At 41.2% G+C, this 25,948-nt stretch overlaps 1 protein-coding gene across 2 annotated transcripts in view; it reads right to left on the bottom strand.

Moving 5' to 3' along the window:
• LOC141131650 (mucosa-associated lymphoid tissue lymphoma translocation protein 1 homolog) overlaps positions 1-25,948 on the bottom strand; it is an 85,893-nt gene that overhangs the window by 51,325 nt on the left and 8,620 nt on the right. For both annotated transcript variants that reach the window (XM_073619181.1, XM_073619182.1), the window contains exons 2-7: positions 18,153-18,251; positions 10,836-10,954; positions 6,955-7,108; positions 6,253-6,431; positions 1,420-1,516; positions 1,265-1,312 (exon numbers count right to left, since the gene is read on the bottom strand). In XM_073619181.1, coding sequence (XP_073475282.1) covers positions 1,265-1,312; positions 1,420-1,516; positions 6,253-6,431; positions 6,955-7,108; positions 10,836-10,954; positions 18,153-18,162 — 607 coding nt within the window. In that variant the 5' untranslated portion in view covers positions 18,163-18,251. The remainder of the gene's footprint in view (positions 1-1,264; positions 1,313-1,419; positions 1,517-6,252; positions 6,432-6,954; positions 7,109-10,835; positions 10,955-18,152; positions 18,252-25,948) is intronic.

Genomic DNA, 25,948 nt, shown 5'->3' with positions numbered 1-25,948 from the left:
CTTTCTGCTCTAAGACACATCCAATATAAAAGAAAAAAAAATCTCTTCATCAATTTAGGCCAGTGCATATTCTGCTACATGTTTTTGGTAAAGAAAAATCCCAATAAGTGTATATTGATTGGTTTGCACAAAAGTTATTGCGTCTACAAACTATGAGATATTTTTATTAATTTAATTTTTTTATTAGTAATGGCGGCGATCAGCGATTTATTGTGGGACTGCGATATTGTGGTGGATAAATCAGACACTTAACTGACACTTTTGACAGTTTTTTGCGTACCAGTGACATTATTACAGTGATCAGTGCAAAAAATATGCAAAGTCACTGTACTTATGACACTGGCAATGAAGGGGTTAACATCAGGGGCGATCAAAGGGTTAACAGTGTGCCTAGATAATGTTTCAGTGTAGTGGGGGAGGTGCTTTTACTAGTGCAAGGCTGACACTTTTGACAGTTTTTTGGGGACCAGTGACATTATTACAGTGATCAGTGCTAAAATTATGCACTGTCACTGTACTAATGACAGTGGCAGGGAAGGGGTTAACATCAGGGGCGATCAAAGGGTTAACTGTGTGTCTAGATAATGTTTTAGTGTAGTGGGGGAGGTGATTTTACTAGTGGAAGGCACTGATCGGTGTTCCTGCTTTACAGAGACACAATATCCATGCCTTCTGTACTGACAGAACGGCAATCTGCCTTCTTTACATAGGCAGACTGCCATTCTGTCAGTGTGCCAAATGATCAGCGGGTGCTGGCGGACACTGGGTCCACAGGAACCGCTGATCAGCTTCTGCTGTGTAAATTCACAGCGGAAGGGAGCCGCCGACAGTGCGCACTCGCACCCAAAACCCAGAAGTACAGAATCACGTATATATGTCACGTCTATATACGTGATTCTGCGCAGCGCGGCCGCCCTGTAACAATAAATGTGCTATGGGGCGGCAAGTGGTTAAAGAAAGGGATCAAAAACCTGCCCAGCCAGGACACGGGTAGCAACAAAACTCTGATAGAGGTTTTAACCCTTCCACAGCCTTCTACAAAATGTGTTTTATTGTGGTCTATGACCCCCTCATTCCTGTCTCGGTGAGCACTGTCATTGTAATAAGTGGGAGAAATCCTTCCCAAGGGAAAAAAAATGACAGTAAAATCCTGACAGGGGCTTTAAACCCATTAAAGCAAGAAAGTTCAGGCTTGAGGTCCAACTTAAATGCACATAAAAGTTTTCTCTAGTCTGTAATGAAACTTGCAAAACAAATTCATTACCTGCTCTTACAGAAGGTGGTGGGGTTTGCTGGAAAATAATGTCTTCCTCTGAAAGACAAAAACATTTTATTTCCAGGGATTCTGTATTAGCCCTCACAGTCCATAAATACCAGCTGATGATTTACTAAACAAAACGGAACTATGTGTATTTTTACCTATGCTTAGTTCAGCAGCTTCACTCCACCTTTCCCCATGGGCATTAGACACACAACACAGGTAGCTACCACAGTCTGTAGGCATCATTGTCTCGATCTAAAACAAAGTATACAAATTATTATTTCTATTACACTCTGCTATTTAATAGGGAATACATTTTTATGTGTTTTTGTCATTTTTTGATATTAGTAAATGGATTCTGTAGTTAATAAGGCTTTAGGATTAAAAAAAAAAAAACAGTGAATTTCCTTTTTTCTCAGGGTTATCCTAATAGTTAAAGTGGAACTCAACTTTATCTGAGCACCACAAACTGAAAACACTTTTTATTTTGTTTTTAATATTCAAAGTAAACTCAAAGTAAAAGTAAACGCAAAAGTATTCACCCCCTTGGCTTTTTACCTACATGTTAGTGATGTGATGATGATGTGATGGTGATGTTAGTAAATAAACCCCATTGTGTATTTAATAGTGGGGTATGCCTGTATTTTGTTACATTACAGCCTTTACTTCAATGTTTTTTTTAATCTGAATTATATGCGCCGTGCCATGATCACGGGTTCATGACACGGCGCAGGAGCATACGCGCGTTAGCGTACACCCCCATGCTGGCCTATAAAAGACTGATCTGTTCCTTGTATAACTGCTGGTTTGTCTTTCAGCTTCCTGTGTTCCGTTCCTGAGTTCTTCTGCCTGTGTTTACCTGCTGGGACCCGGATTGCCTTGACCTACTCTGCCTCTCTCCAGTGCTTTGACCCCGGCTTGTTTAAGGACTTCTCTATTACCTGCCTGCTGTGTTTGACCCTCGGCCCGTCTTAAGGATTCTCCTGCCTTCCAGTGTATGACCCCGGCTTGTCTAACGGACTTCTCTGCTACCTACCTACAGTGCACGACCCTGGCTCGCCTTCAGGACTTCTCTGCTGACTTACTGCTGTGTTTGACCCTCGGCTTGTTTAAAGGACTTCCTTATCCACCTGTTTTCAGTGTATGACCCTGGCCTGCATCACAGACTTTCTCCTACTAAGTTCTCCGTGCCTGATCTCCAGCGCTCAGCCCAGTCCCAATCTTTACTGGGTCCAGTGGGTTAGAGCCCCAGCCGGGTCTCCTACCTCAAACCAGGTGCCAGGTTCACCGCTGCTCCACATCTCGACGCTGCAGGAGTCCTCCTTTCAAGAACCATCTACCTGCTGGCGACCTGTGCCTCTCTGTGTCCTATACCCTCTGTACCACTTTCAGAGGTAGAGTGCGCTTAGCCACTCCCAGCATTTCGGCTTCGATGAGTACCGTGATAATCATGCTGTGGGGATGTTTTTCAGCAGTCAGGACTGGGAAACTGGTCAGAGTTGAGGGAAAGATGGATGGTGCTAAATACAGGGATATTCTTGAGCAAAATCTGTACCACTCTGTGTGTGATTTGAGGCTAGGACAGAGGTTCACCTTCCAGCAGGACAATGACCCCAAACACACTGCTAAAGCAACACTTGAGTGGTTTAAGGGGAAACATGTAAATGTGTTGGAATGGCCTAGTCAAAGCCCAGACCTCAATCCAATAGAAAATCTGTGGTCAGACTTAAAGATTGCTGTTCACAAGCGCAAACCATCCAACTTGAAGGAGCTGGAACAGTTTTGCAAGGAGGAATGGGCAAAAACCCCAGTGGTAAGATTTGGCAAGCTCATAGAGACTTATCCAAAGCGACTTGGAGCTGTGATAGCCGCAAAAGGTGGCTCTACAAAGTATTGACTTTAGGGGGGTGAATAGTTATGTACATTGACCTTTTCTGTTATTTTGTTCTATTTGTGGTTTGAAGATGTTTTTTTTATTGTAAAGCAAAGTTGTGGGAATGTTCTGTAAATTAAATGATGCAAATCCTCAAACAATCCATGTTAATTCCAGGTTATGAGGCAACAAAACACGAAAAATGCCAAGGGGGGGGTTGAATACTTTTGCAAGGCACTCTATATCCAAATCTGCATGCTTTATTTTATTTAGAAATCACTTTGGGAAAAAAAACCCTTGCATTGGTAGATGTGGCCATCTTGAAAAAGGGCAGATAATTCATGTTGCATTCACTTTCTGGAATCCATTCGCCCCTTAGCTCAGGCATGCAGCAGGAGGATGTGCTTAGCTGAGAAAGCCCATCCACCCCTCCCCCAGAAAGAAAAGAAAATGCCCATTAAGACCCCTGAGATGTACAGTATGCCATCATTTTGGCCTTGGCCAGAAACCAGGAAGTAACTGAAGAAATGTAAAAATAAATAAATAAAATAAACCTTCCTAGTTATTTACTAAGGCTAGCAGCATAAGGATTAATAATATTTAAAGCGTTACTAAACCCACAACAGTAAAATCAGTCTGTATATGTAGTAAAGCATACGTGTTATACTGACTGTGGAACCTAAGGGGTCAATCCTCTGCATTGTGTAAAAGGGCTGTTTCGTCCTGTCTCTGATCCTCCTTCTTCCACGGTCCTCAATCTACCTCCTCATTGTACAGAGCCTTGGAGTCACTCTGCACATGCTCAGTTTGGTGTATATTGCTAGAGAGTATTTTTCATTTCTTGGGAGGGTGCATGTGATCAGCACAGGGCAAGTCAGCACTGTCCAGACAGAGAGTCAGAGGTCCTGCAGCCTCATAGGACAGTCAGAGGAGAATGAAAACTCCTCCTACAAGCTTTAACCAGACACTGATAGAAGTCATAAGACTGCTATAAACTGCTGATGAGAAAAGGTATTTAGCAGTTTATATTTACTAAAATAATTGCATTTCCATGTCCTGTGCACTGTGGGAGACCAGTTAAAGTGAATGCAGGGTTCTGGGTTTAGTAACACTTTAACTTTGATTGAGAGAGTTTAGTTCTGCTTCAAAAGTACAGAGAGTGAAATGAAACATGAAGTTTGGCAATGTCTTTGTTTTGCTTCTTTATGGATTAGAGACACTAATTTACTTACCTTTGTCACCATTCCAAGCATCAAGATCATGATTTTGAGTAAGTTGTTAAAAGTGTCACCAAAGCCAACAAAAAAATTAGCTACTTTTACATGACAAGCAATTAGAAGTATCCAAAAAATTTAAAGGGTAACTCCACTTTCATGTGAAAAAAATGATCAAACAAAAAAGAAATATAGCGTATATAATTGCGACACAAGCCTTATTGTAATTGAATGTTTTTAAAAATTACCTTTCCTTTTCAATCTGCAACACTGTCATTTTTGGTAACATTCAATGCAATATGGCAACCTGGAGGTGATGTACAGAACTTTCCCAAAAATGTAATTTCCTGATTGTGTGATTGGCTGGCTGATTTTCCCAGATGTCTGCACTAAGATACAAGTCAGATTTTAGGCATCTTCTGCAATACAAATCGCATTTTGTTGAGATGCTCTCTAATGGGTTAATCGCTTCTAAAGGGATTCATTAGAACACTGCAAATGCATCAGCTGAGCATTAATGAAAAAGTAACTCCCATTCAGAATCAGTACCCAAAAGGCATAGAGGAAGAAAGAGCTATTCTATCAGAGCAGAAACAAGTACGAATCTGCAACAAAAGTTTGTAAAAATCCTTGCATTGTACATAGTTACATAGTAGGTGAGGTTGCAAAAAGACACAAGGCCATCAAGTCCAACCTGTGTGTGATTATATATGTCAGTATTACATTGTATATCCCTGTATGTTATGGTCATTCAGGTGCTTATCTAATAGTTTCTTGAAACTATCGATGCTCCCCGCTGAGACCACCGCCTGTGGAAGGGAGTTCCACATCCTTGCCGCTCTTACAGTAAAGAACCCACTACGTAGTTTAAGGTTAAACCTCTTTTCTTCTAATTTTAATGAGTGGCCACGAGTCTTGTTAAATTCCCTTCCGCAAAAAAGTTTTATTCCTATTGTGGGGTCACCAGTACAGTATTTGTAAATTGAAAACATATCCCCTCTCAAGCGTCTCTTCTCCAGAGAGAATATGTTCAGTGCTCGCAACCTTTCCTCATAACTAATATCCTCCAGACCCTTTATTAGCTTTGTTGCCCTTCTTTGTACTCGCTCCAGTTCCAGTACATCCTTCCTGAGGACTGGTGCCCAGAACTGGACAGCATACTCTAGGTGCGGCTGGACCAGAGTCTTGTAGAGTGGGAGAATTATCTTTTTATCTCTGGAGTTGATCCCCTTTTTAATGCATGCCAATATTCTGTTTGCTTTATTAGCAGCAGCTTGGCATTGCATGCCATTGCTGAGCCTATCATCTACTAGGACCCTCAGGTCCTTTTCCATCCTAGATTCCCCCAGAGGTTCTCCCCCCAGTGTATAGATTGCATTCATATTTTTGCCACCCAAATGCATTATTTTACATTTTTCTACATTGAACCTCATTTGCCATGTAGTTGCCCACCCCATTCATTTGTTCAGATCTTACATAGATCACCCAGAGGGGATGTTTTTTTTCAACAAAAGTGGAGTTACTCTTTAACTCTGCTCCAAGACTGAATGCATAAAATGTATAGAACAAAGGACTGTCAGCTGGATAATTGAAGAAACTGCTTACAGAGCATGATGAACCGATGCCATATTTTATATATTTGAAACCAATTACTGTCTTGCCATCATTTTGTGGTCTTAGAATCAACTTCTCAAGCATGACACTTCTAGCTCTGTCTTTTGCTGCACATGTGGCACTACATTATACTGTATATATTCTGTATATGGACCAGTTGATGGCCACAATGAATTGAGGTAGTGTACAAATTGCTGTCTTTGCATTCTATTGTATTATTTTAATAATATGTATAATATAATATACAGTTTTTGGCAAAGAGGAGTACAATGGAAAAACTGCAGTCTCACCGTGATCTGCATCTCCCTTTGATGAGGCTGGCAGAGCCCATTGTAGTACCACTGGTATTCGGGTGCTGGTATTCCCAAAGCACTGCACTGAAGCTTGGCAGGTTTGTGGCATTGCACATGTGCAGAGACCGGATTGGTGATTATGATAGGCTCACCTTTCCAGTTGTATGGGAGGCAGTCTAAAATAGAAAGTAAAATAATAAATCCTTTGATTTGTTCACCTGTAAACCATATGGAGATAACATATCCAGATTACACATATTTTGCTCTTACATATTGTTCACATAATATTACCTCCAATACTATCTTGGAGTTCCACTATTGTTCAACTTATTAAACTAACTTCTGCCATAAAGTCTAATAAAATAGCAACCAAAGAGATCTCATTTTTAGCAATGAGAAATTTAACTTCTTACTGCGAGGTTACTACATTTTGCTTTTGGCTTTATTCTTTGCCCTACTCTCTGTGTTTCTCAAGGACAATATATGCAGAAAAAAAAAAACAGGTAAAAAGGCTTACTGTATAGTTCTGTGTACTCATACAGACCTGGCAATGCTGAATACAGTCATTAATTCCTATAGGTTCGATATTCAAGAAAAAAATAATTTATGTTTGATATGTCTGCAGATGTAATTCTATTCAACAGTAGGAGGCTTATCTGTGTGTGTGCAAATTTTGCTCTACTTTCATGGACATCTTACCCTCAGGAAGGTTTCTCAACACTTTCACCTTCACCCAATGGCTGAATAAGACATGATGCTGATTATTTATACGACAGACGTACAGTTGTGTTCGCCTGGCCTCGATGTGCAGGTCAGGCAGGGTGGCCCCTGGAATTTCTTGTGAATCTGTGGACTGATAATAGGAAGAATTCATGTTACTGGATCCAATAAAAACTCACAAAATAATGAAAGCAAATCTTGGTATGGACTTAAGGGAGCTAATGTCTCTGTTGAATGTTGTCTGAGTTAAAGAGTTTGAGGGTTAATTTACACTTAGGCACGTGCTTTGCAGTTTGTGTGCATGGTAATGCACACTCCTAGGTGTAAGGCCCCTTTCACACTGGGGTGGGGGCAGCGTCGGCGGTAAAAGGGAGCTATTTTTAGCACCGCTTTACCGTCATTTTAGCGGCGGTCTTCGACCGATAGCGGGGCGGTTTTAACCCCCCTGCTAGCGGCAAAAGTGTTAAATGTGTTAACACTTTTAAAAGTGTTTAAATCACCGCAAAGCGCTGCTGCAGCAGTGCTATGATTTCAATGGGCAGGAGCGGTGTATACACCGCTCCTTCACCGCTCCAAAGATGCTGCTAGCAGGACTTTTTTTAATGTCCTACCAGCGCACCATTCCAGTGTGAAAGCCCTCGGGACTTTCACATTGGGGACACAGCTCTTTCAGGGTGCTTTGCAGGCGCTATTTTTAGCGCTGTAGCACCTGCAAGGCGCCCCAGTGTGAAAGGGGTCTAAATGGGCCAAAGAGTTTTTCTTTAGACCTCTTTCACACTGGGGCGCTTTGCAGGCGCTACAGCGCTAAAAATAGCGGCTGGAAGGTGCCCTGAAACAGCCGCTGCTGTGTCTCCAATGTGAAAGCTCAGAGGGCTTTCACACTGGAGCGGTGCGCTGGCAGAACAGTAAAAAAGTCTTGCTAGCAGCATCTTTGGAGCAGTGAAGGAGCGGTGTGTGGGGCAAATCAATGGGGCAGCGCGGCTATACCGCCAGCATAGCGCTGCTGCAGCAGTGCTTTGCGGTGGTTTTAACCCTTTCTCGGCCGCTAGCAGGGGGGCAAAACTGCCCCGCTAGCGGCAGAATACCGCTGCTAAAGCGACGGTAAAGCGGCGCTAAAAATAGTGCCGTTTTACCACTGACGACGCCCCCGCCCCAGTGTGAAAGGGGTCTTAAAAAACACCAAACTGCAGATGCAAACCAACCACATAGGAAAGAACTGGATTTCTGCTTGAAATGCATCTTCATGCAGAAAATTTCATGTGTTTACTTTACCAGATTTTGCATGTTCCAGTTTCAGTAAATAAACCCCAATGTCCTTTGGATCACCCTCCATTACTCTATCCAAAGTGAAAAAACTTTTGTCTATAATTCCACTTTAATTACAGATGGTGCTAGAGTTAGCTCTTGTTTTCTAAGACATCAAGGATAATAGTTAGACCCCCTGCCATAATTTTTAAAGTAGAATTCCAATTTACTTTGACTTTAAATAGTTTGTGCCAAACAAACTATTTCCATTACTAACTGATGCAGCCACTGCACACGTATGTAGTAGCATCAGCTACATACAGTATGGAGTGCTGTGGTCCGCAACAGTACGGGCGACTACCTGTCTTCTGCCGGAACAAAATCGAGTAGGCCTGAATTCTTCCCTGCCATTCAGGAAAAACCTTGTCTTTTTAGCAATGAAAACAAGGCATCCTCTGATTGGCTGAGGTTGAGAGATGGACAGATGATGTCACACTTTCCACCTCGGCCAATTCAAGAAGATCTTGTATTGATAAAAATACAAAGCGTCTCTTGGTTGAGAACCATTCAGACTGACTCAGTTTGGTTCCGGCAGCAGATGGAAAGTTAACCTTACTGCTTTGGAATACTTACTGTATGTAGCTGATGCAGCTACAGTATAGTACAGCACACAGCAGCTGCATTAGTTAGTAAATTAAATAATTTGTTTGGGCCAAGTTTGGCCTAAATAAATTATTTATAAAGTAAACTTGGAATTCCTATATAACTGTGTTTCCAACTACCTTCATGTTTGATTGTTCCCATCCACCCTTTTGTGTTGCAGCACCTACTGTTCCCACCTACTGGGAAGGTGAGAATCCATTATATTGGCCACAACAGGTGTACAGAAACACATGCACAGATCTCTCACAAATAGGGTGCCCAAGGAATATTAAAAAAAATTGTTACAGTGCCTTGAAAAGGTATTCATACCCCTTGAAATTTTCCACATTTTGTCATGTTACAACCAAAAACGTAAATGTATTTTATTGGGACAAGTGGCACATAATTGTGAAGTGGAAGGGAAATGATAAATGGTTTTCAAATTTTTTTACAAATAAATATTTGAAAAGTGTGGCATACATTGGTAATCAGCCCCCTTTACTCTGATACCCCTAACTAAAATCTAGTGGAAGCAATTGCCTTCAGAAGTCACGTAATTAGTAAATAGAGTCCACCTGTGTATAATTCAATCTCAGTATAAATACAGCTGTTCTGTGAAGCCCTCATAGTTTTGTTAGAGAACCTTAGTGAACAAACATCATAAAGGCCATGGAACACACCAGACAGGTCAGGGATAAAGTTGTGGAGAAGTTTAAAGCAGGGTTAGGTTATAAAAAATATCCCAAGCTGTTATGACATAAGGAGCTGGACTACAAATGGACCTCAGAGTATCTGCAGTGACTTCTGCCTATCTCTGAACCCTGCATGCTCTGAGGTCCATCTGTGGTGGAGTTCCTTATGATGTGAAGATTGCAGACACCAGGCATTCTTGGCAACTGGGAATTGTACTAAGTGCATTTAACCGCTTTATGTATAGTGGTCCACTCCTGATGGTTAGGGTCAGTGTGTGTATTGCTGTCGATGGAGGATCTCTCACAGCACTTCTGTTTGGAAACTGCACTTGTTGGACCCTCAACTCTGAATCCTTATTGCGCTACTGATAAGGACTCTTTCCTTTGTTTTTGAAGCGCTGCACTTATATATGTTTAATACATTTATTCGCCACTAGTGAATTGTGCTAGCTGCTTGTGTATATATCATTATTGTAAGCGCGGATGTAGTGTGTTACATTTTTTAATAATGACCCATATCCCCCAACCATCTTATGTTTGATTCTTTCAAAGGTATGATAACTAGTCTTCATATTTCACAAAACTTGTATTGCCACTATTGATGTTTGATGTGCCAAATGTACCTTATGTTGTTTTCTAACGATATGTCTACAATGTTTTATACTATAATAAAACTTATGAATAAAGAAGGCAAAAAAAAGAAGAACATAACATGGAACTAACTTTTTAAATGTAATATCTCCTAAAAAGTCTACACAAAAAGTGCCTTCATTAGTCAGTATAATATGTTCATTGTACCATGGTACAGCCTATCCCCATCTTCCAAGCTGGTGTCCCACCCCACCCATTCCACAGTGGCCACCTCTCTATTGGCTGCTGTAGTGCTCACAATAGGTTCTGGGGTACTAGGGAGAAAAGGGCCACAGTTCCAACTTGAAGGATCCCGGACAGTATGTTTATGAATCCAGGCAATGACGAGCTTGCACAAAAGATGTGTCACTGACTAGTAAAGTCAATAAATTCCCCCAGTGTATTAAGGTGGAAACCTTGCTTCAATGTACTGCAGACGGAAGAATAACACTATGAATAACCAAAGCTGCTAACCAGCAGAGAAAGAAGGTGATTTATTGTAAAACATTTCCTCTGCAGTGGAAATGTAGGTTCATTCAGACAAGCAGAGCAAAAAAGGAAGCGACTCTTCAAACATGTTTGCTTGGTGAGGTCAGATTTCTATTAATAAACACTGTGGATTACTTATACAAGTAAATCTGTTAGTATTACCTCTGACTGCACAAACCACTGATAACAGAGCCTCGTAGGACCTTGGGCCCGACAGCGTAGGGTGAGGGGAAAGTCTGGGGGAACACAGGCACACACAGGTTGCTCTGTGATTCGGATTTCTATAAATAAAGGAGAAGGCGTGTTATTTCCGTTGACAAAATATTGCAACAAGCTCTCACGTGTCAAATACGTAAAAATAAGTTTTCTACATCTAAGAAGCTATGTTAAAGCAGAATTCCAGGAATGGATATTTGTGCATAGTTACCTTGGTCCAGCTTGGACTAAAGTAAGGCCAGCCATACACAGTTCGAATCTCGGCCGGTTCAGCAGGAACTGACCGAGATTCAAACTGTTAATGAACAGGCCAAATGTCTCGATTGATCAACTTCGGTACAACCAGCCTGCCGGATTCTCTTGCAATTATAGTAACCACTAGCGATATTTACTGTCTCTCCCGGAGGGGATGGCTTCCCCTGCCGGGACCAGACAATGTCTCGGCAGGAGGGATTTCCCTGTCAGCACTGTCTGCGTTTATGGGGGAATCGTGCAAATTTGACCTGCCTAAGTATACATGTTCCATACCAGGCTGATCCCCATTGAAGCTGGAAATCACTGTAGTAGACACCGTTACACCACTACTACAGTGATCGCCACCAGCTTCCACAGGAGGTCACTCGTTCGCCACAAGCGCCATTCAGAAAACACTTTACTCAATGAATGCAAAGCGCTCTCTGATTGGACAAGGTTGAGGTTGTGACATCACCACCCCACCTGATTGGATGAGGTGGAAATAGTGACATCACCACCCCGCCTCGGCAAACAAAAAAAAAAAAGCAATACGAAACAGAAAGGTCCAAACTCATTCCCCACTCCATCCAAAAGGAAAACAAAACAATTTGGATTTAGATACACTTTTGCATACTTTAATATTAAAACTCTGTAAATATCTATATGATTAACCCCTTCATGACCAAAGGTTTTTGATGCCTAGATGCCCAGACCAAATTTAGAACCATCAGTATGTGTTGGTTAGCTTGATAATAAAGCTAGCCATACACAGATACATTTCTCTTGTACAGCCCGCAGGCCGAACAAGAGAAAATTTGTTGATATCTCCGTCCATGGGGAGGAATCTACACTGTTTACTATTGTATTCAGACAGCGACTGCTCCCATGACTGCCTGAAAACTCAAAGTTAATTATGTCACCAATACCGTTAAAAAGACATTTGGCGCACACAAAGTGGATTTAAATTTTTTGCGGTTATTGAAGAATAGATTTAAATATTAGTTTTTATGTCTGGAGTTCAGCTTAATCTACAGACGCCCCCCAGTGTTAATTGCCATTTGATGGCTATCAAATGTTCAATTAAAAGCCCTGTACACACATGCAGAATGTCGGGAGACATTTGCCGGTACAAAAAAAAACAGCCAACATTCTGTGTATGGTGGTCTGTCCGACAGCAGACCCTGGCTGTCATGCTGAGATAAATGAGCAGCTTGGCAGTGGATCTCTAGTTAGTTTAGATTACAGAGCTCCTAAGGACAGAAAAATGAATGAAGATTTGACTAAAAGTGCACTTACCTTTTAAAGTGGAATTCAAAGCTAGATCTAACTAGCGTAAAACTGCTCCCACCTCCCTTCTAACTCCTATGCTAACTATGCTGTAAAATGAAGATGCATGCAGATCACGTGATCTCCTCAGTGGCTTCAGGAGAAAGGAAAGAGCGCCTACAACAGATAGAATTTCTGGGTGATGACGCCACCCTTAGGCTTGCTATGAGGCACCCATTGTTGGCTGTCCCTCCTCTCCTCTGAAGCTGCCACTGGGAGCCAGTCATGTGACTGGTTTGGAGTGCCAATGAGAATGGGTAAATATATGCATCTTCCTTCTATAGGGTAGTTAGTATAGGCCTTAAAAGAAGATGGGAGCCGTTTTAAGCTTAGTTAGTTGTAGCTTGGACTTTTGCTTTAATTTCTACTAAACCAAGATTATTCTTTATAATATAAATGGAGACTCTGTTTGCAAATGGCAGCATACACCGTGGTACATGTCTAAACATGAAAAGTCTAAAGACACTCCTGAACTTTAGAGCCTTATGAGACCAGATGTGGTCTTTTGGGTGCCTCTCGTACATTCCTTGGCCCCCGGTAACCCGCAGTCCTTGCTTTCTCTACCTTGCAGCTAACCAAGGGCAAATGACAGAAAATCATTCATTCACCTGACTTTGCTAGCTACAGTGGAGCGAAAAAGTATTTAGTCAGCCACCAATTGTGCAAGTTTTCCCACTTAAAAAGATGAGAGGGGCCTGTAATTGTCATCATAGGTATACCTCAACTATGAGAGACAAAATGTGGAAACAAATCCAGACAATCACATTGTCTGATTTTTGAAAGAATTAATTTGCAAATTATGGTGAAAAATAAGTATTTGGTCACCTACAAACAAGCAAGATTTCTGGCTCTCACAGACCTGTATCTTCTTCTTTAAGAGGCTCCTCTGTCCTCCACTCATTACCTGTATTAATGGCACCTATTTGAACTTGTTATCTGTATAAAAGACACCTTCCACAACCTCAAACATTCACACTCCAAACTCCACTATGGTGAAGACCAAAGAGCTGTCGAAGGACACCAGAAACAAAATTGTAGACCTGCACCAGGCTGGGAAGACTGAATCTGAAATAGGCAAGCAGCTTGGTGTGAAGAAATCAACTGTGGGAGCAATAATTAGAAAATGGAAGACATACAAGACCACTGATAATCTCCCTCGATCTGGAGCTCCACACTAGATCTCACCCCGTGGGGTCAAAATGATCACAAGAACGGTGAGTAAAAATCCCAGGACCACACGTGGGGACCTATTGAATGACCTGCAGAGAGCTGGGACCAACGTAACAAAGGCTACCATCAGTAACACACTACGCTGCCAGGGACTCAGCTCCTGCAGTGCCAGACGTGTCCCCCTGCTTAAGCCAGTACATGTCCAGGCCTGTCTGAGGTTTGCTAGAGAGCATTTGGATGATCCAGAAGAGGATTGGGAGAATGTGATATGGTCAGATGAAACCAAAGTAGAACTGTTTGGTAGAAATACAACTCGTCGTGTTTGGAGAAGAGAGAATGCTGAGTTGCAACCAAAGAACACCATACCTACTGTGAAGCATGGGGGTGGCAACAGCATGCTTTGGAGCTGTTTCTCTGCAAAGGGAACAGGACGACTGATCCGTGTACATGAAAGAATGAATGGGTCCATGTATCGTGAGTGCAAACCTCCTCCCATCAGCAAGGGCACTGAAGATGAAACGTGGCTGGGTCTTTCAGCATGACAATGATCCCAAACACACCGCCGGGCAAGGAAGGAGTGGCTTCGTAAGAAGCATTTCAAGGTCCTGGAGTGGCCTAGCCAGTCTCCAGATCTCAACCCCATAGAAAACCTTTGGAGGGAGTTGAAAGTCCATGTTGCCCAGCAACAGCCCCAAAACATCACTGTTCTAGAGAGATCTGCATGGAGGAATGGGCCAACATACCAGCAACAGTGTGTGACAACCTTGTGAAGACTTACAGAAAACGTTTGACCTCTGTTATTGCCAACAAAGGATATATAACAAAGTATTGAGATGAACTTTTGATATTGACAAATAAATTCTTTCCAAATCAGACAATGTGATTGTCTGGATTTGGTCTTGACCATAGTGGAGTTTGGAGTGTGAATGGTTGAGGTTGTGGACAGGTGTCTTTTATACAGATAACAAGTTCAAATAGGTGCCATTAATACAGGTAATGAGTGGAGGACAGAGGAGCCTCTTAAAGAAGAAGATAAAGGTCTGTGAGAGCCAGAAATCTTGCTTGTTTGTATTTGACCAAATACTTATTTTTCACCATAATTTGCAAATAAATTCTTTCAAAAATCAGACAATGTGATTGTCTGGATTTGTTTGTCTCTCATAGTTGAGGTATACCTATGATGACAATTACAGGCCTCTCTCATCTTTTTAAGTGGGAGAATTTGCACAATTGGTGGCTGACTAAATACTTTTTTGCCCCACTGTAAATGAGAATAAGAATATTATACGTATATATTATATGCAGTGCCAGTATTTTTAAAGTTGATCATGAAGGCACGGATCTTGTGCAATGTGTCTCCAGTCCCCAACTATCCCCTACAGCACATGCTTTATTTTAACCTTTAGTGTAGCAGGTCTGCAATCTCTGACCATCTACTGTAATATTTCTACAATCTCTGACAGTTGTTTATAGCATTATATACAGTATACTGCATATTAGGCGTGACCCTTTGGTGATGTTGGGATCTACATTTTAGGCCCTCACAAAAGTGAGTACACCCCTCACATTTTTGTAAATATTTTATTATTTCTTTTCATGTGACAACCCTAAAGAAATTACACTTTGCTGCAATGTAAAGTAGTGGGTGTACAGCTTGTATAACAGTGTCAATTTGCTGTCCCCTCAAAATAACTCAACACACAGCCATTAATGTCTAAACCGCTGGCAATCAAAGTGAGTACAAATGTCCAAATTGGGCCCAATTAGCCATTTTCCCTCCCCGGTGTCATGACTCCTCCCTGGTGTCATGACTCGTTAGTGTTACAAGATCTCAGGTGTGAATAGGGAGCAGGTGTGTTAGATTTGGTGTTATCGCTCTCACTCTATCATACTGGTCATTGGAAGTTCAACATGGCACATCATGGCAAAGAACTCTCTGAGGGTCTGAAAAAAACAATTTTTGCTCTATATAAAGATGGCCTATGCTATAAGAAGATTGCCAAGATCCTAAAACTGAGCTGCAGCACGGTGGCTAAGACCATACAGCGGTTTAACAGGACAGGTTCCACTCAGAACAGGCCTCGCCATGGTTGACCAAAGAAGTTGAGTGCACATAATTAGCCTCATATCCAGAGGTTGTCTTTGGGAAATAGACATATGAGTGCTTCCAGCATTGCTGCAGTGGTTGAAGGGGTGGGGGGTCAGCCTGTCAGTGCTCAGACCATACACCGCACACTGTATCAAATTGGTCTGCATGGCTGTCATCCCAGAAGGAAGCCTCTTCTAACGATGATGCACAAGAAAGCCCGCAAACAGTTTGCTGAAAGCAAGCAGATTAAGGACATGGATTAATGGAACCATGTCCTGTGGTCTGATGAGACCAAGGTAAACTTATTTGGTTCAGATGGTGTCAAGTGTGTGTGGCGGCAACCAGGTGAGGAGTACAAAGACAAGTGTGACTTGCCTACAGTCAAGCATGGTGGTGGGAGTGTTATGGTCTGGGGCTGCATGAGTGCTGACGGCACTGGGGAGCTACAGTTCATTAAAGGAATCCTGAATGCCAACATGTACTGTAACATACTGAAGCAGAGCATGATCCGCTCCCATCGGAGACTGGGCCGCAGGGCAGTATTCCAATAAGATAACAACCCCAAACACACCTCCAAGACAACCAATGCCTTGCTAAAAAAGCTGAGGGTAAAGGTGATGGACTGGCCAGGCATGTATCCAGACCTAAACCCTATTGAGCATCTGTGGGGCATCCTCAAACGGAAGGTGGAGGAGCGCAAAGTCTCTAACATCCACCAGCTCCGTGATGTCGTCATGGAGGAATGGAAGAGGACTCCAGTGGCAACCTGTGAAGATCTGGTGAACTTCATGCCCAAGAAGGTTTAGGCAGTGCTGGAAAATAATGGTGGCCTCACAAAATATTGACATTTTGGGCCCAATTTGGAAATGTTCACTGACGGGTGTACTCACTTTTGTTGCCAGCGGTTTAGACATTAATGGCTGTGTAAGTTATTTTGAGGGGACAGCAAATTTTCACTGTTATACAAGCTGTGCACTCACTACTTTACATTGTAGCAAAGTGTCATTTCTTCAGTGTTGTCACATGAAAAGATATAATAAAATATTTACAAAAATGTGAGGGGTGTACTCACTTTTTTGAGATACTGTAAGTTGCCCATCACTGCTTTAGAGAATGATTAAAATGTATTTGTGATCTGTGAACCTTAGGCCAAAATTTCAAAATGTGGCAGAGCTATCCCTAAGGTTTCTCTAGGTTACCTTGTCTGCTAGCCTATACATGGTTTTACTGACTTATATACAGTACAGTCAAGTGGATATATAAACCCCACCCTAACACTTATTTATATTATTTTTTGCTTTGACAATAATCGTACATTTAACCGGTTCCCGACCGACTCGCGTACATATATGGGGCAGAATGGCTCCCCTGCACTAAGCCCTGAAAAGGTACGGGGTTCCTTTAAGAGCCGTCAGAGGGCGCGTGGCGAGGGACCCGATGCGCTTGGCCGGCGGACACGGTCGCCGCCGGCCATGCGCGATCGCGTGAACGAGCGCCAGCATGGGGATTTGTTTGTGTAAACATATAAATCTCTGTGCTGTCAGAGGTGAGGAGACATGTCGTTTGTTCCTATTATGTAGGAACAGCGAAATGTCTCCTCTCCTACTCAGTCCTAGCCCCATACAGTTAGAACACACCTAGGGAATACACATTTAACCAATTAATCGCCCCCTAGTGTTAACCCCTTCCCTACCAGTGTCATTTACACAGTAATCAGTGCATTTTTATAGCACTGATCACTGTATAAATGTCAATGGTCCCAAAAATGTGTCAAAAGTGTCCGATCTGTCCGCCGCATGGTCACAATACTGCTAAAAATCGCATATCACCGCCATTACTAGTAAAAAAATAATAATACAAATGCCATTAATCTTTCCCATAGTTTGTAGACGCTATCACTTTTGCGCAAACCAATCAATATATGCTTATTGCAATTTTTTTTACCAAAAATATGTAGAAGAATATATATTGGCCTAAACTGATGAAGAAATTTGTTTTTTAAAAACATTTTTGGGGATATTTATTATAGCAAAAAGTAAAAAATATTGTTTTTTATTTTCAAAATTGTCGACCTTTTTTTGTGTATATTGCAAAAAATAAAAAACGCAGAGGTGATCAAATAGTACCAAAAGAAAGCTCTATTTGTGGGAAAAAAAAGGACGTAAGTTTCGTTTGGGTACAGCATTGCATGACCGCGCAATTACCAGTTAAAGCAATGCAGTGCCAAATTGTAAAAAGTACTCTGGTCAGGAAGGGGGTAAAACCTTCCAGGGCTGAAGTGGTTAAAAAGATTAATTTTCCTTATAACAATTGAATAGGCAGATTGCTACACAATAAAAAAAATGGTGCAATCCTAATCTGTTAAATGACAAACTGGTGTGTTAGTCACTTGCTGGTTCATTGCTGCAAATTCTTAAAAAAGTGCACTAAATTGTTATTCCTACCTTTCAGCATGATTACTCATCTGCTGGGCCTGTGGACATATGGAAGACATCACAGAGGGTACATTGCACAACCTTACTTCATCCTATTCTTCTAGCCAGCTGGGGACAAAGAAAGAATAATCATATTAAAGTCATTTAGTAAAAAATAAATAAATAAATAAAAAATAACCACTGTTACAGAACAGCTCCCGAGCACATTCATTTTGGTTTTGCCCCCCCCTTTATTTCCTTTAAGTGATGCTAAACACATGCTGTTTAATTTACATTGTCCCTTCTATTTCTGTATGTGGAAGATGGCACTGTAATTATTTTAATTTATATTAAAAAAAAAACAGTACCTTTTCCCTAACTGATATACAGTTGTCACATGACCCAGATCTTTCCCAGCCTGTCTGCAGGGAAACATAAGGAGAAGGAGCTTCTAGTGCTCAGCTGCTGGTCTCATGTTAAAAAAACTGCCTTTGGAATACAGAGTAAAAATATATAAATAATATCAATAAACTATTTTAAATTGGCATACAAATATATATTTAAAATTAAATCTTTATTATTTTGTAGAAATAACATGATGTGGGCAGATTTCTGCCAGTCACAGGCTGTGTCATGCCCCTCCAGCCTGTGACTTAGAATAAGAGGGAGATGAAGCCTCCATCAATCTACATGTAATATCCCACCCCCATTGTGTTTAGCTGGTCAGTGGACATGGAGGAGGAGGGAGTGGGCTGTCATTTACCACTATGTATACGCCCACATGGGTGACTGTATAGTCACATGGGCTGCTCAGATGTGATAGGGAGGAAATGCTCAGCATAGAAACTCACTGAAAACTGAGCATGTGCAGAGTTGCCTCAACAGCTGCAAAATCCCTAGCGAAATTGGGAACTTGAACAGAAGTTGGAGATGGAGAGCAACATGATCAACTAGATTTTTGCAGAATACAGAAAACAAATCTCATAGTGACTGAATGAGTATGAACAACATATAATACAGCATTTATTAATTGTTTTTTATGATGTGGGTTTAGTGACACTCTAAAGCGCCGGAAACCACTTGACTGGATTATTTATGGGAAGTGGTGTGCTCAATATACAATACCCAACCAATATATTTGTTTTGTGTTGGTACTGAATCACCAGAGACTCCAGAGTTCACAATTCCTGGTTGCAGTTCATCGTTCTGCACCCCACTGTAGCAGTTATTAAGCCCTAAAAGAAGACTCAATCATCTTTCTCTATTTTCTTTAAAGTTATACAAATTAAGAATTCAGAAAGGTCCCCCCATAGTGACTATGGAATATGGAAAGAAACTGAACTGATCACAGATAAGCGGAGACAAAATAAGGGGCATATTATACAATATATATAGTATAGAGGCAGAGACAGTTGGGCTTATTTACTAAAACTGGAGAATGCAATTTTGAAAGGTAAACCAGAAGAGTAATACTTTGCACGTTGGCACAGCAAGATATACAGTATGTGCTTATGAGAACCACACTGTCATGCTCTGAAAAGGTTACATGTTCCCCCATACCTGGAAGTACTAAATATTTCCAAGGGCGCCGGCTGATGCACACCATAGCTATGAGTGATGAGAAGGTAAGTATTAGTAGTAAAATAGGTGGGCTGCAATGACCTGTTAGTTTGCCCACAGTGAGCAAAGTGATAAGTTCACTTTGGCATTGCCATTTGAACATCACAAAAAAAGGTAATTGTAGCTGAAGCTAAAAAATGTATATGCCATCATACTATTATACAAACACCATCAGTGGAGTAGCTTGGCACACCTGGGCCTTGATTGTCAGGTACTAGAACACCTGCTGGTGGCAGTGTGGTCTCCAGACTTAAAGCGGGGGTCCACCTATCTATCGTTTTTTTTTTTTTGAGTTCATTCACAAACTTTTCTTCTCAGCATTACATACTCACATATTGTGTGTAATATGTCCGCCTGTGTCAGATTTCGTCGGAAAGAATAATTTATATTATTCACTGCAGGCGGTTTCCATCTTCATTGTGGGCATTTGAAGCCCACAAGCATTTATTTCCTGGAAGTGGTGAATGCTGTGCTCCCAGCATTCACCGCTCGTTCCCGCACATGCTCAGTGGCATCCTGGGAAGCCTGAGACTAGCTCCCAGGAGTCTGGGAGAGGCTAGAAACACGCCTACTCCCACGGGAGGAGAACCAGGAAGTGCAAAGAAGAATAGAAAAATAAAAGGTAATTACGGCGATTTAAATTTTTTTAAACGGCATGTCAGCATCTAGGCAAGGAAGAGAATACATACAGATATTGTTCAAAATTTGGGTGGAACCCCGCTTTAATGGTGATGCCACCATTGATTTTTGAAATTTGGCCGACCAAGCCTTCAATTTCACCTCATGTTGCTACAAAAAAGAATTTTCGTGGCCGGGAATCTTCTTTTCTCTCCGTAAATTTTCTTTTCTTATTACATTTCTTGCATGATTCTCCCGTCATTGATTAGAAAATTGTTAGTTTTTCTAAAAATTTCCAACATGTCCGATTCCTCAAATTTGATTGCCGCACAAAAATCGGCCGTTGCTGCAGCCCACTAATGGTGCAAAATTCGTACGAAAATTCTTAGATACGGTTTTCGAAAGAAAATTCTTTCCAAATTCGAACTGTGTATGGCTGGTATTAAATGGTGTAGTTCCATTGTTCACTAGTGTCTGTCTCCAAGCAGTCAGCAGGCCCCAGCAAGTAATCACCACCTGATGCTGGTTGCGGTGAGGCTATTTTGCCCCACCCCAGGAGTCACATGATGCCACAGTATTTTACCTGTGTGAATTTGCACTCTCCATCTCTTAAACTGGCTATATATGTGTAGATTTCTTTTGTTTATCCTGCTGGCTAAATGAGAAAAAATCTACAAGGATTCCTCCATCTACATCCATAACAGTGAGGATGGACAGACCTTCTGCTGAGCTATTGTGTTCTGACAGCCACTGCAGCCACTGTCAGAGTACCCAAACAGTGTTTGTTTTGGATTGGATGCAGGTTCTGTTTGGCCTAGAATTTTGCAACAAGCTCCTTCAACAAAAGTCAACGGAACAATTGGCTTTTATCAAAGGAGTGATACTGGCAAGGCCAAATACCATATATAATATGAAGGAGCCATGCTTAGTAAACCAACGTGCTAAACCACTATAAATTCTACAAATCATCTAAAATTATGGTAAATACTGTAAACACAGCAAAACCAACATATAAGTGCTCCTTGTGTCTTTGCCAAATCAGTGATGATAAATAAATACATTGCGTGAAAGTCCACTGTGATACACCAATATTAGTGATAGTCTACTTAATATGTGCTCCAATAAACATTCTAAACTGGTTCAAGCAGTGAAGTGACTCACCAAAGCTCCACAACAGAGCTCCTTGACCCATTTATTTCTAAAGGGGTCCATTATTGCTTTTAACCAAACTCCTTCAGTATGCCAATGGTACAATGGATGATTCCCAGACAGTCCTCAATGTGCCTTACAAGAAGAAATACGACCACAAAACCATCATTGCACAACATTTTATTAAAATTGGAATCCCTCTTTATAAAACCACTATTATACACCCACATACAATTGTGCCTTTATACTGGCACTTAGTACATCCAGAATATACAAGCACCTTCGAACGCTGCCGTGAGACGGCGGGTGTTCCACCAACAGGAAGTGAGGTTACTGGAAGTGGCTGGATGTGACATCAAGCTGCACAACTCTGCTTTTACGCATTTCATCCGTAATAGGCGTCCTTGGGTTTTCACAAGGTGAAAACAGAGGGAAAAAAGGCTACAAAAAAAGAAAACTAATGCAGCCACCACATCTAATAATTGGTAAGCTGCAATATATTACATTTTTGATTTTATTACTGGTTTCAGGATGAGATCCGCAATAAAAGTTATCAAAGCAGACTATTTTGGTGGGCTGGTGAGACGATTATGTTCAGCGTTGAGCGAAGCAGATTACCAAGAAGAGCACAGTGATTAAATGCTAACAGTGGTTTGATGCTTTCACAGCTTCCTTGTTTTCCTTATGATGTAACAACCAGTTAACCTGGCGGCAAATCAGCATTTCAATTATGTTTCAGACTACTGAACTTCCTATTTATAGCTGTTTGTCCTCCAGCACTCTTTAGAACATTTAGCAGAAAGCTGTCCAAGAGGGGAATTCCCTCAAGTTCAGGACAGGAAGTAAAGGGCAATCTCTCCAAATGGACATAGTAAAATATAAGCTAATAAGCAGAACTTTCCAAACATAATGAAAAAAATTGAAACAAAGATTCTGGTCATTCTGATCGCCTTTTCCTGATCAATGAAGAAACCTTTTCTACCAGCTATAGCATATTTTGCCATATTTCTCAAATGAAAGTTTAATATACTATCATGGTTACCTAGGCTGATTTTATGCATGTTATGAATTAAAAATAATTCTATGAATGTCAGCACCATGGAGATAAAGAATGAAGTTAGAGGGTGGAGGGTTGTTGCTCTATACCAGCTTAACCAAGATAGAAAAGAACACTCATCTGACAGTTTGGGACAGATCTCTCTTCTGCTGCCAAGCAGGTAAACAAGCATGCGGCATGTGCTTTAACATTCCCAACATGATCTAAATGAGTTTGTGCTTCTGGATGGACTTAGCATTCAAAGAGGAACTAAACTCTTGAAACTGTGCCCAAAAAATGCAGGCAGAGGGCTAAAGAATTGGATGCACGTACTTATTCTTTTCTGCTAGTAATTTCACAGTATGTCCAATTGTTTAAATAGAGACGGGGGGGGGGGGGGGGGGTGTAAGGGTCCAAACAGGTGTATTTTTAAGGATGTACAAAGACAGGGAGCAACTTCATCTTGAACAAATGAATCTTGCCAATGATTGGCAAGGGCAGTGACTTACAAGATTCAAATCCTGATTTCGCTAAATGCCAAAGGGGGAGAAAATTTTAATGGTATACCCCCGGTATTTCATTTTGGTTACTCATTGAAGAAGCAGGGTACCAACCAGATCTGCCAGTGGGATCAGATCTATCAAAAGTATCTGCAAATTACTCCAGTTAATGTTTAGCCTTCAGAAGCCAGCAAAATGATCTAATGTTGTCAATGTGGTTTGCAAAGAAATATCAGGGTCTTGCAAAAAAATTAGCATGTCATCGGTGTGTAACACCACTTTTTCTTCAAGATTATGAAGTTCTCTCAACAGGGGATTAGTTCAGAGAGCCACAGCTATAGGTTCCATCATCAGGGCAAAAATTGTGGGAGACGGGATAACCTTGTCAAGTATCTCGCCTAACCATTAAATGGATGGAGACCATGTTTCTCAGCTAAATAGAAGCTTGGCGGCATCTATAGAGGATCTATCTTCTTCAGAAAAGAGGTGCCAAATCCCATACACTCCAGTATTGCACACATGTAGATCCAGTCCACCAAAGCAAAAAAAGCCTTCTCAATATTGAGGGCCACTACCACTCTCCTGCCCATATTCCAGGCGGGCTGTCAGGTGCCTTTTACTGAGGAGTGGCTTCGGTCTGGCCCCTCTACCATACAGGCCTGATTGGTGGAGTGCTGCAGAGATGGTTGTTCTTCTGGAAGGTTCTCCTCTCTCCACAGAGAAACACTGGAGCTCTGTCAGAGTGACCAGTGGGTTCTTGGTCACCTCTCTGACTAAGGCCCTTCTCCCCTGATTGCTCAGTTTGGCCGGGCGGCCTGTTCTAGGAAGAGTCCTGGTGGTTCCAAACTTCTTCCATTTACAAACAAAAGGGAAAAAGGGGGAAGTGTGACTTTATATGAAGTACGTGGTTGCAAAACAATAAGTTGGCATACAACTCTTAGCACCTTATCACCAACATACCGATACATTTTGTAATTAATGTAATCGGCCTTTTATCATTTTTGTTTTCATATAATTTTTTATATCTTTTACCATGCTAGACAATTTAGGAACCCATGTGATTTATTGCAGATACGTATCACGTGAAGAGTGGCTATAAGCCACGAAACACGTCGAGCTATCAGATGCCGTGTTCGATATTATCATACTTTTTTCAGGTGTTTTATGGAACTTTCTACATGTATCATGTGTTCCAGGCTTTTTACATGAATTCCATACAATCATGCACTTTTATAATTTTATGATCTTTATCCAAAAACAATGACAGGAATTAGAGAGAATACAGGTCACCTAGGTATTATTTTGTAAAATAAGGTGTATACATTTTATTTTATTTAATACTTAGTTACTATTATGTACAATTGTACCTTGATACAGACCTATGTAAGGATTGTATATATTATATGTTATATGTACCAATAAATATTATTTTTTACCAACTTATTGTTTTGCAACCACGTACTTCAAAGTCTCACTCTCCCTTTTTCCCTTTTGTTTATATTGCAGGAATGGAGGCATATGACTAGGACATTGCCTCATGAAAAAAGGCCCAAACTTTTCTTTTTTATATTCTTGCATTTACGGATGATGGAGGCCACTGTGCTCATTGGGACCTTAAACGCTGCAGAAATGTTTCTGTACCCTTCCCCAGATCTGTGCCTCGAAACAATCCTGTCTCTGAGGTCCTCCTACCTACCTACTGACTGACCGATTGGGGGGGGGGGGGGGGGGGGTTGGCATACTGTTTCAAAAAAATATTCCACCGGCCGCCACTGCCCCTTAGGTTGAGTGAGTATAGCATATATACTATACAGTGAGTATAGCAAGCATACTTTACTGCATGTACAGACTGATTTTACTGTTGTGGATTTAGTAACACTTTAATTCTGGTGGTATCTATACTAAGAGCCCGTGTCAGTCATAAGCCCCTAAAAGGGGGATATGTTGCTAGTATTTATTAAAATGAAATAGTGTCCACAATTTTAATAATTAGTGTTTCAGCTCCAAACTAACTTGGTAGAACTTACACAGGGCCATGAACACCTTCTATGGCCCCATTTGACAGTGCTGGACCAACCTTAAGGTACCTAGCATTGTCGCATAGAATAGGTGAAGAGGAGTGAGCTCTATTTTCACCCATACCTAGAAGGAATGGTGGAAGTCAGAGAAACAGGCGGTCCACTAATGCACAAATGAAAACATTTATCACAAATGTAATTAAATTCCAAATACACTTGTAGAATGTGAACAATGCCATAGCAGAGCATACCTAGAGGGTAGAAATACTGTATAGCACTGGGAACAAGAAAAAGAGGTTTCTTCTGATCTATGCATGAAATGTATGATGCATCAAAATAAAGCTGTATTTTATCAGATTCTCTTTCCATTTCATCAGATTTAGTCACTATGCCCCGGTTTCTGATTTTCACTTGGTTTCCTATTCTTTGAATATAAAACTCTTTGAGGAACTGGCCTACATTGTAAACAAAGAATTCCACCATTCTACAGTTAAACCTTATAACATGGGATGACTTACTCTAATCAGGCTAGACCTGATCTTCTCACTTAGGTGGGGGAAAGATTGGAGCAGTCATAGGGAGACGTCAGATGAACAACACATCATAAGTAGCAGGGATACACATAATAAAGTCAGTGACTGAGTACAATGAGAGCTTGTAATGTCTGGGATTTTATTAGACTGAAAATCCAAGCCCTTTACAAGAACTCATTGTCTAGCCCCATGTCATTTTAATCAGAAAATTAGAATAATGTAAGGTAGACAATTTTATAGCCGCAGCCAACAATGAAAAAAGCATCTGTGAAATATAGAATAAGCACGCCAGTTCAATTAGATTAGCTCTTAAATGCAATTGTAAAAAAAATGTGCCCCCGTCTGGAGGCCA

The sequence above is a fragment of the Aquarana catesbeiana genome, linkage group LG03 (assembly GCF_042186555.1).
Source record: "Aquarana catesbeiana isolate 2022-GZ linkage group LG03, ASM4218655v1, whole genome shotgun sequence".
NCBI lineage: Eukaryota > Metazoa > Chordata > Amphibia > Anura > Ranidae > Aquarana > Aquarana catesbeiana.
The sequence above is the reverse complement of the archived record's forward strand: the minus strand, read 5'-3'. Positions and strand labels throughout refer to the sequence as shown.